The sequence below is a fragment of the Homarus americanus genome, unplaced genomic scaffold (genome assembly GCF_018991925.1).
Source record: "Homarus americanus isolate GMGI-L3 unplaced genomic scaffold, GMGI_Hamer_2.0 scaffold13628, whole genome shotgun sequence".
Taxonomy (NCBI): Eukaryota; Metazoa; Arthropoda; class Malacostraca; order Decapoda; family Nephropidae; genus Homarus; species Homarus americanus.
This window is the reverse complement of record NW_024728956.1, coordinates 397501-411320: the sequence shown is the minus strand read 5'-3', so window position 1 is coordinate 411320 and position 13820 is coordinate 397501. Positions and strand designations below refer to the sequence as shown.

General features: G+C 40.0%; 1 protein-coding gene across 1 annotated transcript in view; it reads right to left on the bottom strand.

Moving 5' to 3' along the window:
• Nucleotides 1–5720: 5720 nt before the first annotated feature.
• Nucleotides 5721–13820, bottom strand: part of LOC121866268 (C3 and PZP-like alpha-2-macroglobulin domain-containing protein 8) — a 76607-nt gene continuing 68507 nt past the window's right edge. The window contains exons 8-10 of the mRNA XM_042365889.1: nucleotides 7083–7328; nucleotides 6718–6904; nucleotides 5721–5773 (exon numbers count right to left, since the gene is read on the bottom strand). Coding sequence (XP_042221823.1) covers nucleotides 5721–5773; nucleotides 6718–6904; nucleotides 7083–7328 — 486 coding nt within the window. The remainder of the gene's footprint in view (nucleotides 5774–6717; nucleotides 6905–7082; nucleotides 7329–13820) is intronic.

Genomic DNA, 13820 nt, shown 5'->3' with positions numbered 1-13820 from the left:
GGGTCGACGCCTGGAGACGCCCTGGGTAGGTGGAGTATGTTGGCTGGCAATCCGTTCTCCGACACCCACTTCTGCTCCAGTGGTTCCTGCTGGGACATAGTCGTGTCTTGGGCCATTTGGAACAGGATCTGTGGAAGTGTTTTTATGGGGTTATATAAATCTATGTTACATAAATCCAATCTTTATCCAAACTATACATTAAAGTTACACTACAATTTGTGATGTGCTTTTTCTTTGTAAAGGATAAAACAACATGAATTATTGATGATTTTACCACATGAAACAATGGCAACTAGTTATGTATGGATGTGTGAATAACATTGTAACTTTGAAGACTCGAGTCGATGATTGAAGCAGTGTAGGAACTTATGGTCAAAAATAAAATATATCCGTGGGAAGCCTCATGTGTATTGATATTTATTTTGAAATGTTGTCTGTGGCAGCTCAATACAGAACTTTGTGACGGTGCAGGATTAAGATTTCAAAAGTAGCTACAAAAATGTACATAATGATGGTGGGATCAGTGGACAAACAGCCTGTGTGTTGTGTTGCATTTGGAACCCTAGAACATAACAGATGAGGGTCAGGAAAGTGTTGCCTGGACGGAGTTTATCACCAGTTCTTACTCCATCATCACTTATCAATAATTTCTTTCAAATCATAGTATTACGTTTCTGATCTAAGCAAATTGTTCTTGTTATTGACATTATTATTTCTTGTTTTGATTCAAGTTCAATTAATTTGCGAAGCTGATGATGACAACCTCTATCACTGCCCCCCCTCCCACACTAACTGTAAATAAAGGTTCACTTGATGTATAGAAGGGTTGAGATACTTACCTTGGCGTGGGTAAGGTCGTTCCCTGCCTGCATACTGTAGGAGGCCCAGTGGGAGCCTGCTAGTGACACACGACTCCCTGGCAGGGCCGTCACCGTTATTCTGAGGCCCTCCTCCTGCACCTTCTCCTCCAGGGACACGTGTAGGCCCTTTCTGGTGAGGGCGTCCACTGGGAAGAAAAGGGCGTCGGCCACCAAGTCCTCGTCACGACCTACGGCGTACACCACCACTGTCGCTACCCCCGCTACCTCCGCCGTCAGTGGCAGTGGGAACGTCTTCAGCGACGCCTGTGGGGAAAACCTTATCTTGGTGTCTGTTGGTGTGAAGTCACTATAAAAACACAAAATAAATTTCTCTCTTCCTTTCGTTCCTTCTCTCTCTCTCTTCCTCTGCCAGTTATAAGGAATTAAATGTCCCAGAGAGAGAGTGAAGAGCAAAACAGTATTTCATCCATATCAGAGGAAAGGTTTCCAAGTTCGGCAAAACCCTCACATTAACGATAACAATTTTACCCAACTTTGGACATTATCGAAGAAGAGTTTTGCTGCAGATGTAAGACCGAGAAATTTACTAGATGGCTCCTGGGTTCTTGTTATCACCGATTATTTGTTAACACACATCCGGAACTAAGATGGCGAGTGAGATAAATGTGTGTGTGGGGGAAAGGATTTTGAAGTTTACTAATTGGACCTTAATAACCGAAGCCAAGAAATAATGCATAAATACATACAAACAACAACAACAGATAGGATAGAACAGCACTTTTTAATTATTTTTCACTTTAGTAATGGTGAGACTGATGAATGAATAACTCTAGTCTCTGGAGGAAAATATTTTAGACCATTGACTGTGTGTATCAGCCACAATCTCAAATAAAACTTTCCATTTACATACAAGAATCAGAGGCTGAATATATGTTGCATTTATATCTTGTAAACTTAATTTATACGAGGAAAAAAAAAATATATATACGGTAATAATCATATGGGCGTTTCTGCATTAGTCTGTTGCCTCCTCCCACCCCTCACATCCCATGAAACACAAAAGAGAATTAAAGCTTACCGCCTAAAAGTTCAGAATCAGATTATGGAGATTAACATATAAAAGTTGGAGCAGAATATGAAATCGCAATTCATAATTCCATTTTAAAATAGTGTGGGGCCGCTGTGGTGTTAAAGACAGAGGTGTGGGAACAAGCCTAGTGTGAGAGAGAGAGAGAGAGAGGAGGGCCTATTCTCACATCTCCATACATTACTCCCTTCAGAAAGGCTTAAGCTACTCGACTTCAATTTTCCTGTGACAAAGGAAAAGTAACAAGAGAATTTAAAACTGCTTCTCATTCCTCCTGACGCAAGAAAAATGAGTTGGCGAGGAATTAAAAATGCTTTTTCAGTATATGCATCAAAGGCATGCAGATACAGGAGGAAAACAGGAAAATACGAACAAAATGGGACATAAACGCTAAATTATCAAATAAATATTTTGGTAGAGGCTAAAATGATCGACTTTAGAATTAAATTACTGCTCAAATAGTAAATTAAGATATTATCGCTTACATTACTGATATGTGAATTCATTTAAATTTTTATCGCCTATAAATGAAAACTAGAAAATATTATAGATAACAGAGAGATAGAAAGAGGCACAGAGAACCAGAGATAATGACAGGCACAAGACACAGAGACAGATGTAAGAACAATCACACAATAACGCATACATGTTCATTACTTTAATCGCTGCCCCAAATGACAATAATTCTTCAAGAGATTTAGCTACCATCTGGCATTACATACAACGAAACATTGACTGAGGCACCATCATACCAGGCGTTGTGAGGCGTTATGTCCACCGCAGTACACTAACACTTTTATTTTAATAGTATATGGTTGGCTCTGAAACTACGACCTAATGACTGACTCCAAGACTACAATATAAGCCTTATAAGTCTTCACAGTCACCATGAAGTAACACACTGAATTACGCTCGGTTTTACATCTTTATGTACAGGATCCTTGTTTACTCCACCACGACCACGAGGGGCCGGGGGTCAAGGTATTGTGAGGATGACCTGAAGATTACCTCTTTCCCGGGGGTGCTGGTGGTAGAGTGGTACCGCTCTTGCCTTCGAAAGCGAGATGTCACGGGTTCGTTTCCCGGGCCGGTGGAAGTTGTTTGGACATACTTCCTAGCCCCTATTAGTCCCTGTTCACCTAGCAGTAAAGTAGGTACCTGGTGTAAATCGAAAGCTGCGACTCAGAGGACAAGTTGTTGGAGCTTCCAATAACTTGATGACAATTGACTCTTCAGGCTTTTATGCCCTTGATTCTTCAGGCTTCTACGCCCTTAACTCATGAGACATAAAGGCAAGCCTGAAATTAGCATGCTTCCCTGTTGGGCACTGTAAACGCTTCTGCGCTTCACTACACAAGGATGTAGGGAGTGCCCCCCAAAAAAACCTTCCGCCAGCTTATTTCACCTGATGATTAAACACCTTTTACCCTCTACCATTACCACCACCACTACTTCTACCATCACCATCCTCTACGCTACCATCGCAACTATCCTTCATTACAATCAACACCATCGTCTACTACCAACACATCATCGACTACCATCATCATCGACTACCATCATCATCATCGACTACCATCATCATCATCGACTACCATCATCATCATCGACTACCATCATCATCTACCACTACCCATTGAACACGTAACCCTGAACAACATAAAAAAAATCTAGAACCTCAAAAAAAAAAATCCTTGCAGCCTCTCAACAACAACTATAACAAAATATAACAACTTCTTACATCGAAGTTATTAAACAAACTCATAAAAATTTAAAAATGAAAATACATTATACTAAAACCTCAGGGAATATAGCGATAATATATACAATACCAAAATGTAAACAAAATATAATACCCTAACTAAAATATTCCCAGGCCAAAGAGGGAGGACTGTGTAGTTTGTGGTTTACAGCAGTTCACAACAAACACACACACACACACAGTGGTTTGTGTTATCGTTATTATTATTCTGTTTATGTGTCAGTATTTTCAGTTTTTTTTTAGAATATAGTTGTTTGTTTGTGTCTGTTTCTTGATATGTCTGGCTTTGTCACTGTGTCAATGTCTGAATCAATGTGAACTTGTAAGATGATTTCATAAATATCTATCTATCTATCTATCCCTAAGCGTCGCAATAATACTCCGGTCTGCGCCTTTATAAACCATAAGTATTGTACAGCGGCGCGTCGTACCAAGCGGGTCTTCTCACTGGTCCCATAAAGCGCGCCACTGAGCAAACGTTTGTCTGACATCACGCCAATAAAACTGTCATTGTTGAGTGGAAAGGGGACGCCTGTAAGTTACAGTTGTTGACACTAGTTTCAACGCCTGTAAGTTATAGTTGTTTACACTAGTTTCACGCCTGTAAGTTACAGTTGTTTACACTAGTTTCGAAGCCTGTAAGTTACAGTTGTTGACACTAGTTTCAACGCCTGTAAGTTACAGTTGTTTACACTAGTTTCAACGCTTGTAAATAAGTTGTTTATTGAAGCCTTGGTGACTGAATAGTTACGACCTGGTTCATGTCTCTGTATGTCTGTCTGTCTGTTTTTCGTTAGTTCTCTCGTTATTCCTCTCTCTCTCTCTCTCTCTCTCTTTAGTTCCCTCTCTGTCCTTTAGTCCTCTCCCTTTATCTATCTCGGCAGTTCTCGCTCTATCTCCCAGTCTCTCTCAATACTGTCTCTCTGTAACGCTGCCATTGTTCTCCTAACTATCCCGTCTCTCAGGTACACCCGAGCCAGACTCACTCAAGGCTAATACACTGTGTAGGAGGACTGATGGGTTGGGTTGGGTTGGGTTGGGCTATGCTGGGCTTGGCTGGGTTAGGTTGAAATTATATTATTCCGATGGTTTTTGACGTGTTTTGAAGAATTCTGACTTACTTCTAAATAAGTGGATGACCAAAACATACCGGATTACGAGTCGTATCTTCATCATGTAAAAATAATAAATGTTCCTTTAGTTTTATAAGTCATGGAAATCCCCCTACCTCCAGAAAGACTTAATCATACTTTCCACGACTATGAATCGTCTTTAATATAAGAACTAACCAAAAAAAAAAAACCCGTTTAGGAATCAGTGAAGGAAATATACCATGGCTGAGGACATTTTTACCACCACCAGCGGACCTACCTGTACATGTGTTGCCTGAGAACCCAACTCCCGAATACACAGCCTTGTCGCTAACAATGTTTTAAAAAAGTCACTGGTACGTGGGTCTGGCTTGTGCTGATTGGTTTCCGTACACTTTAAGGTTGTGGTTGTATTCTATTCATTTATTGAGATTGTTTAAAATTTTGGTTTTAGTTGGGATAGTTTAGGTTAGATTAGCTTAAATTAGTTCTGGTCCAGTTGGTTTAGTTAGGTTTGGACGTTAGGTTAGACCTCTCTTCGCTAGAGAGAGAGAGAGAGAGAGAGTATAAACACAACAGGTCATCATAGCCTTACCTCCATCCGCTGCTGACCCGCCTCGATCACCATTCCTTTACTCAACAAGACGTAGCGGAACTTCTCCAGGTAGAAGTTACTCCTTACGTGGAGGATGACGTATTCTCCTACCTGTGTGAGAGAGAGAGAGAGAGGTAGAGAGACAACAATGGCTGAGAGGTTGTTTAAAAAAAAATTGATTAATGTAAAATATCCTTCTAGTAAGATGTTCCTCTAGTAAGATGTTCCTCCTAGTAAGGTGTCCCCGTCTGTAGTGAGTACCTTGGGGAACCTGGTGCTGGTGGTGATCTGTAAGTGGCGTCCCAGGGTGAGTGGTGGGAGACGCTGACCAGGGAGGAGTAGGACCGACTCCCCGCCGCGTCCTTCAGTTCAGCATCAGACGGAGTGACTGAATCTCCATGGCAACCTCCACGTCCGCTGGAAGGATACGTGAAGGAGAGAGAGATAATGATTCTAGGTTCCAACAGAGATAGAATAAAAGTGAGGGAAACACATAAACACAAACACTGATAATTTCACTCTCCTTCATAAAAAAATAATTCATATTATCGACATTTCCTTCAATAATTTCAGGTAAATATTCAATAATCTACAGCTCCTCGACCTATAAATCCCGTTAATAACATTTTTTACACTTCAACGCAGTCAGTTTCTCTGGATAAATAATTGACGATTTTTACTCGTACGAATAGTTTTTTTACTACTAGTATGAACAAAGGATTTTTTACTAGTATGAACAAAGTTTTTACTCATATGAACAAAGTTTTTTACTTGTATGGACAAAGGATATTTTTACTAGTATGAACAAAGGATTTTTTTTGCTAGTGGCTTTACGTCTCAGTTAATTTAAAGGAACTTTAATAGGATGATAAGATGAATCCTTAAAGACTTAAAGACACAGGTAGTTTATCCCTAAAACCTAAAACCATTGGAGCTTATTTATAAAAGGCCCTTAAACTACTTGACGTTTATACTTAAAGACCTAAACAGATTCTCACTCACTCAAATTCCCTAAAGAGGAGACTTAAAGAGACTCATGCACTCAAAAACTCTCCAACAAACACACTCACTCACTCAAAAGACCTAAAAGACTCACTCACTCAATCACCAACCTTCAAAGAGACACACACTCACTCAAAACCTTCCCAATGACACACTCAAACACTCACAAAACCTCCAAGACACCACCTCACAAACTCTCCCAATGACACCACCCACACTCAAACAAAAGACGTAAAATAAACTCACTCAAAATCTCAACACACTCAATCAATAGACCTAAAAAACACACACACACACACACACACACACACACACACACACATACATACTACCCCTTCACCCTACTCCAAATGACTTACTCAGCTCAACATGTAGATCTATCTCGGCTTCCCACAGAGCATAGCGAGCGTGGGTCATCTTTACAGTACGGGAGAGTAACTTGCGTCTTTCCCCTGTATTTAGCGTCACTTCAGGGCTGACAAGAAGGCGATGTCGGGATAGGCGCCATTCTGGGACCTTGGAACCATCGTGTTGCGTCGCCGATAACTGAAAAAGGCCAACAAAAAGGTGGTTAGATTGTGAGTTATTTTGTTGTGGGTAAGGTACTAGGTGGTAGGAAGGTGGAGGTGTTCCTGGCTTATGTGAAGGTGACAGTGAATAATAAATGAATGAATGAATGACTGAATGGATAACAGTGAATGAAAGGAAAATCTCAGGTACTTGCATTTGAATTCATTCTAAAGCATAAAACTTGAGGGCTTTTGGCTGGCCGTAGAACTTGGGGTGATTCTCCTAAAAAGTCGAGTTTGATGGCTGAGTTGAAGACTCTGGTAGCAGCGTAGCCGGAGTGTTTGACGTCCCAGTAAGCGTCTCCTACCTTAGCTGTCACCATCACCTCTCTCCCCTCCTTCGCCGTCACTAGTTCTTCCAAGTCTGACATACGGAACTTAAAGGCAAAGACCCCTGCAAACTGGTGAGGATAGGTGTGTGGTGAGGATAGGTGTGTGTGGTGAGGATAGGTGTGTGTGGTGAGGACAGGTGTGTGGTGAGGATAGTGTGGTGAGGATAGGTGTAGGATAGGTGTGTGGTGAGGATAGGTGTGTGGTGAGATAGGTGTGTGGTAGGATATGTGTGGTGAGGATAGGTGTGTGTGGTAAGACAGGTGTGTGTGGTCAGGATAGGGTGTGGTGAGGACAGGTGTGTGTGTGTGGTAAGGACAGGTGTGTGTGGTGAGGACAGGTGTGTGGTGAGAACAGGTGTGTGGTGAGGACGGTCGAAGTAAGGAAAATGTAACGGGAAGAGAAGAGAAACGCAAACTATTAGATAAACAACAACAACAACAATATATTCTAGTATATATATATAATAAATATATAATAATCATATCCACACACAAAAATATATAGAAAAAAAGAACAAAAGAACTTAAACAAAAACACAAGCAAAGCAATAAAAAAAAAAACAGCGCAAATCCAATTACTGTAATACACTTTCGCTTTACACAGTACATTCCCTCAAAGAAAACAGCATTAAACAAGCCTACCTGTACATACAAACAAGGAAAACAAATTCTGCTGCCGAAAACAATGCAAACACAATATAACCAGCAATTAAGAGAGTATATAGTGCTTTAAAATATTACATGTAATGAGTAAATGTAATTGAGAGAAAGAGAGAGAATATTAAAAACACACATCCGGATTGATTGCTGTTGAACTCCTGGCCCCAATCAGTCAAGTTGTTTATGTTGGAAATCTGTTGAGAAAATTTTGAACGAGTGAAATAAATTGAAGTGCCATAATACGTATATACATCATTCTTCCAACTTGATTTGGTATAAAGCAAAACATTCGGGTTAAGTCAATATTTTCTGTTAATTATTATTTTGGTTACATCCACACACATAAAAATAAGTAGATATGATTATTATTGAAATTCACTTAACCCTTTGAGGACGATGATTTAACCTTTGAAGACGATGGTTTTAACCTTTGAAGACGATGGTTTAACCCTTTGAAGACGATGGTTTAACCCTTTGTAGACGATGATTTAACCCTCTGAAGACGATGATTTAACCCTTTGAAGACGATGATTTAACCCTTTGAAGACTATGATTTAACCCTCTGAAGAAAAAAAAAGCTTCATCTAACGTTTCTGTTAAAATTCTGTACACAGGTTCGCCAAGGTCTTCCAGTTTTCGTCTAAATTTTGTAATCTATGCAAGAAGTTTGAAACAGAATACTCTCTGATTAACGTCTTCTCATAAGATTTCTCCGGGGAACATCGGTCAAGAATCAGAAAAGTTCTTATATATTTTTTTTTACCTTAATATATCTACATATTTTCTCTTATATGTAGTTTAGTAGAATAAACATGAGATGAATGTAACCACTGGTACTTGACACTAGTACGTGACACTGGTACTTGACACTGGTACTTGACTGATACTTGACACTGGTACTTGACACCTACATGACACTGGTACTAGACTGATACTTGACACTGGTACTTGATACTGGTACTTGACACTGGTACTAGACTGATACTTGACACTGGTACTTGATACTGGTACTTGACACAGGTACTTGACTGATACTTGACACTGGTACTTGACACTAGTACGTGACACTAGTACTTAACACTAGTACGTGACACTAGTACTTAACACTAGTACGTGACACTGGTACTTGACACTAGTACGTGACACTGGTACTTGACACTTTGTATTGACTGATACTTGACATTGGTAATTGACACTGGTACTTGACACTGGTACTTGACTCGGGTACTTGTCACCGGTACTTGACACTGGTACTTGACACTGATACTTGACTGATGATACGTAGAAGCCACAAGAAGTCGTTAATTTATGTTACTTTACGGAAATAAACAAACATTTGACTCAAGTTTCATTTCCTAGGAAGGGAACTCACACGCTCACAAGACAAACACGCTCACAAGATTAACTCACACACACTCACAAGACACACACACACACACACACACAAGACAAACTCACGCACACTTACACTTATTATGAGTGTAAATTATACCGTATAAAGGAGTAAAATAAATTGATATTCGATATAATAAAAATATTGGGGTTTTGAATAAGTATAATAGATATCATGACTAAATAAAGTTCATAATATAAGACTTATTTAATAAAACTCGATATTGTAAACTCCATCAGTTCTCATCATCCTAGTTGAAATGCCTTCAGTCGCTGGCCCGGGGATGCCACGCTTCACTGAATACAAATTACAAAGGCCTTTCTCCACTCTCCCTGCGCCTTACGTTTATAAAAATAAAAAATAAAAAATAAAGTAAAAGAAACAAACACCAAACCCCAAACAAACATAAGAGCTCAGTAAAGACAATATTGTGTTTGTTCCCGTAACACAAGAGGAACTTCCTTACACAAACAGTTCGGGAGGAGACGATGCCACCAACCTCGCTCGAGTGGTCATTGTCAGCCACACACACAGTTACCAAACAGTTGACAATGATGGTTTTAACAATTGTCTGATTCCTGAAGATGGTGGCTCAATGTGTGGCTTCGCTGGAGCATTTATCTGTTACTGCTTTACTGTTAACACGATTCTTCTCTTACTTGTTTAAATGCGCGACTCTTTTGTTTTATTAGAATGGAGTGAACAGATCTGATGAAAATAAATGTACTGTATATATACGTGAGCAGGTAGTGGTGGGTATGGGTGGTACTGATGGACATGCCTACAGGATAATATTGGACATGGGTGTCAGAGTTAAACATGGCTATCAGATGGTGTTGGACATAGGTGGTGGTCACTGGTGGACATAGTTACCAGACACTGTTGGACATGGATGTATAGTTGTGGTTAATATAGACGGATACTTAAGAGTTAAACATGGATGCTGGGCCTTGACACGGGCATGACCACGGGCATCAGGGAGCAGGACATGTGGAGGAAATAGTTGCTGTGGTTATTGCAGATGCATGTTGCTAGACCTGATTACCTTAGGCACTGGAAAATTTTGGACACGTGTGACGGACTGTGCAGGATAGACGTGTCATACTTTAGAAACGGTACCAAATGAGACTGGACATGGGTGCCATATACAGTACAAAAGGAAGGGGTGCTGGAGAGTAATACCAGAGGATGCTGGACATGGGTGCAGGACATGGGTGCTGGAAATGGGTGATATATTATATTAGGAAAAGGCAAGAATGGTGTTGGATACAGGTGCCCCATAGACAATGACCAGAGGTGCTAGGATACTGTTGGACATGGGTGCCAGAGAGTGCTGGACATGGGTGCTTGGACATGGTTTTAATAATGAACACTTACAAGGTGGTTGGTGTGATTGGCCCGGGCATACCACACCCCCGTCCCCATTATCCCCGTGTCCTGCAATGGTGGTGAAGTTGATTATGTAAACAAAACAAACAAAGAAAATTAATGGAGAATCAAATAATTCTTCTTTTAGAAAATGTATATATTTTTTTTAGTCAACCCCAAACATTATATTCTAGGTAACACTTCATCTCGTCCACTCAAAATATAGATATAACGAGAGCAGGTTAATTTGCCATATTTTAGTACCTGTACCTCGTGATACTGCTAGGACAATAATCAGCTGACCTCAAGTATCACAACAGATATAAACAACTTTTCATTGTCTCAAGACAGTGTTAGGATATTTCAAAACGGCGCAATAGTTTCAAAATAGGAAAATTTAGTATTCTAAGATTTACCCTATCCAACATTCAGGAGAAATTCTGGTTCCAGGGGAAATATTTTGTCCAGATGCTGAATGTACAAGAGCGAGAGAGTATGGTGAAATTTTGGCTCTAACTTGATTTTAATACACATATTCCATTTCCGCGGCTGCCTGTTTCTTTTTCTAAGCTGGAAATCACAAGGCCACACGATACATCATTCTTAGTCTGTAAGGTTATTTTCAGTTTCATATCAGCGGAGGTCAAATTAACTGTTCAAATTTGGCTTTGTTTAGTTTAATGTGGTTAGTGACGTCTGCTGCTGTTGTCACGTCCAAGAAAACGGAGACGCCAATATTTTAGAAAACGGGAAGAATAACTGATTTTTTTTTACATGAGAGAGAGGAGTTTTCTCAGTTAAACTATACGCCATTAAGCCCGTAAACTTTGTAGCAACTTTAACCCACGAAAGAGATAAAAAGTGAACACACGCATTGACCAAAACCAACTATCGTGTCTGACAGCGGAGGCCAAACACCGAGTTATATATTCCAGACAAGACTTCCGTGTGAACGAATCTTGTGAAATTCAATTCAAGTCATAATGTAGAGTAGTGAATAAAATTATACGAGTGAATATACTTAAGTAACTTTGTATTATTAATAACTTGACATAAACATAAATTAAGACCTCCTTCTGGTGATGACACGACCTGCAACGGGACGACTTGCATGTTTCAGTAAACGTATTTCTGAAGGAATTTTAACTCCAGAATTTTACTAAATTAGGTAAATAAAGAAAATAAGGCAAATATGATACTGGTTCAAATATTCAATAACGACAAACTACTTCATGTATTTCTCCTCTTTAAATGTAAAAAATCTCATACGTTCTACAAAAATCACGAAATACATATATACAAACTATTTTTACCAGACTTTTTACCCAACCGGATAGAAAGCTGGCAAGTGAGGTGGAGGATAAACTAAGATTACTATTGTATCTCATTCAACTACTTCCGTTTTCTTTAATGTTAGAACAGTATTTTTTTCCTACAACAAGGGTAATGGCTAGAAGTTATACAGTAGTTACATTTCTTGGCAATCCTGTAGATAGAAACATCAAAATGTCAAATATGTCTCCTCTTTATCTCCTCCTCTCTTACAACTTCTCTCAGATTCCGACGGGCCTGGTTGGTACTGGGATGAGCTCCGGAAGCCAATCACTCCCATTGTAGGTGGATGGGCCCCGCCTCGCTTGCCGCCCCGGATGAAACGCCTCACAGTTATTGAATTTCCACCGTTGAATAGTGAGCGGATTGACAATATTCACATGTAAAACAGAATCGCTGTGTCGCTAGCATTAGTGACCAGCTCCTCTGACCGGACCTTCTGCCTCTTCTTTACTCTTTCAAAGTATTTGTCAATCTTTTCCATTTTATTTAACTGTATTAGCATTTGTTTATTACCATTACCTGTACTGGTCACGTACGGTGTTTGTAGACAATGCAGGTATACAAACAATGGTAAACAAAGGAGGTATACAAACAACGGTACACAGAGCAGTTATACAAACAACGGTATACAGAGGAGGTATACAAACAATGGTAAACAGAGGAGGTATACAAACAATGGTAAACAGTATGTCGGTTTCTACCAGAGGAAGAAGAAGCTGTTAAAAGCTTATTTCCTCCGAGGTTTTCCCCAGTCTCTTTGTCTCCCTGCAGGATTCTAAGCTTTCAGATATTTTTACTCTCCCGTTTTTTCTCCTCTTCCTCCTGCTATCCTCGTCTCCTACTTTCATTTACTGCTTTTTCTTTGTGACATTTTCGCATCCTTGTGTGTGTGTGTGTGTGTGTGTGTGTGTGTGTGTGTGTGTGTGTGTGTGTGTGTGTGTGTGTGTGTGATTGGCTATAACAACACGAGATAAATATTCCTGGTTTCTATTCATGTTGACTGAGAAATGTTATTATGGAACTCCATTGTTTGAGCAGTGTTGCCTGTCCGCCAGAGAGAGAGAGAGAGAGAGAGAGAGAGAGAGAGAGAGAGAGAGAGAGAGAGAGCCATCCACTCCTTTCGACAACCAAACAAAACTATTAATAATTTTTTATCCATGTTTTATGGTTGAAGATACTAGTCTGTTATCTCTCTCTCTCTCTCTCTCTGTCTGTTTCTCTCTCTTCCTCTCTGTCTACGGCTCTTTCTGTCTGTCTCTCTTTCTGTATATGTCTGGCTCTATATCTCTGTCTCTGTTATTCTTTTTCTCTCTGCATCTCTCTAAATACTCTATTCCTTTCTCCGGTGTCTTGTTCCACAGTATAAAACTCCTCTAGACTAACCTGGGACACACACACACAGCCATCACCAGGTCTGACGATAACGGTGCAAAACACAGCCAATGATCCTGAAGGCTTGTTATTAATTCCTCCCGGCCGAGTGAGCTGCCAGGTACACACACACGACATACTTCTGGAAATTTTTTTTTTTTTTTGGTCTGGGCGGGGGGTAGGGATCGAACTAACGTCCTAGAGGTGGTGCTTCAAGACCGTAACATATATACTAGTGGCCGGATTTAGACAAGTTTGTAGGTCAAGTTTACCGGAGATTATAAAGTTTATCTAACTGGGTTAATTAAGGTGCTAGATAAAACGGTGGTGAAGTTACGTCGAGACTCTACCCTAATGAGAGGCGTTGTCTGGCGCCAAGTTACGGCTAAAACTTAAATGAGAGAAACTTGAATAATCCGGAACCTGAAACTACT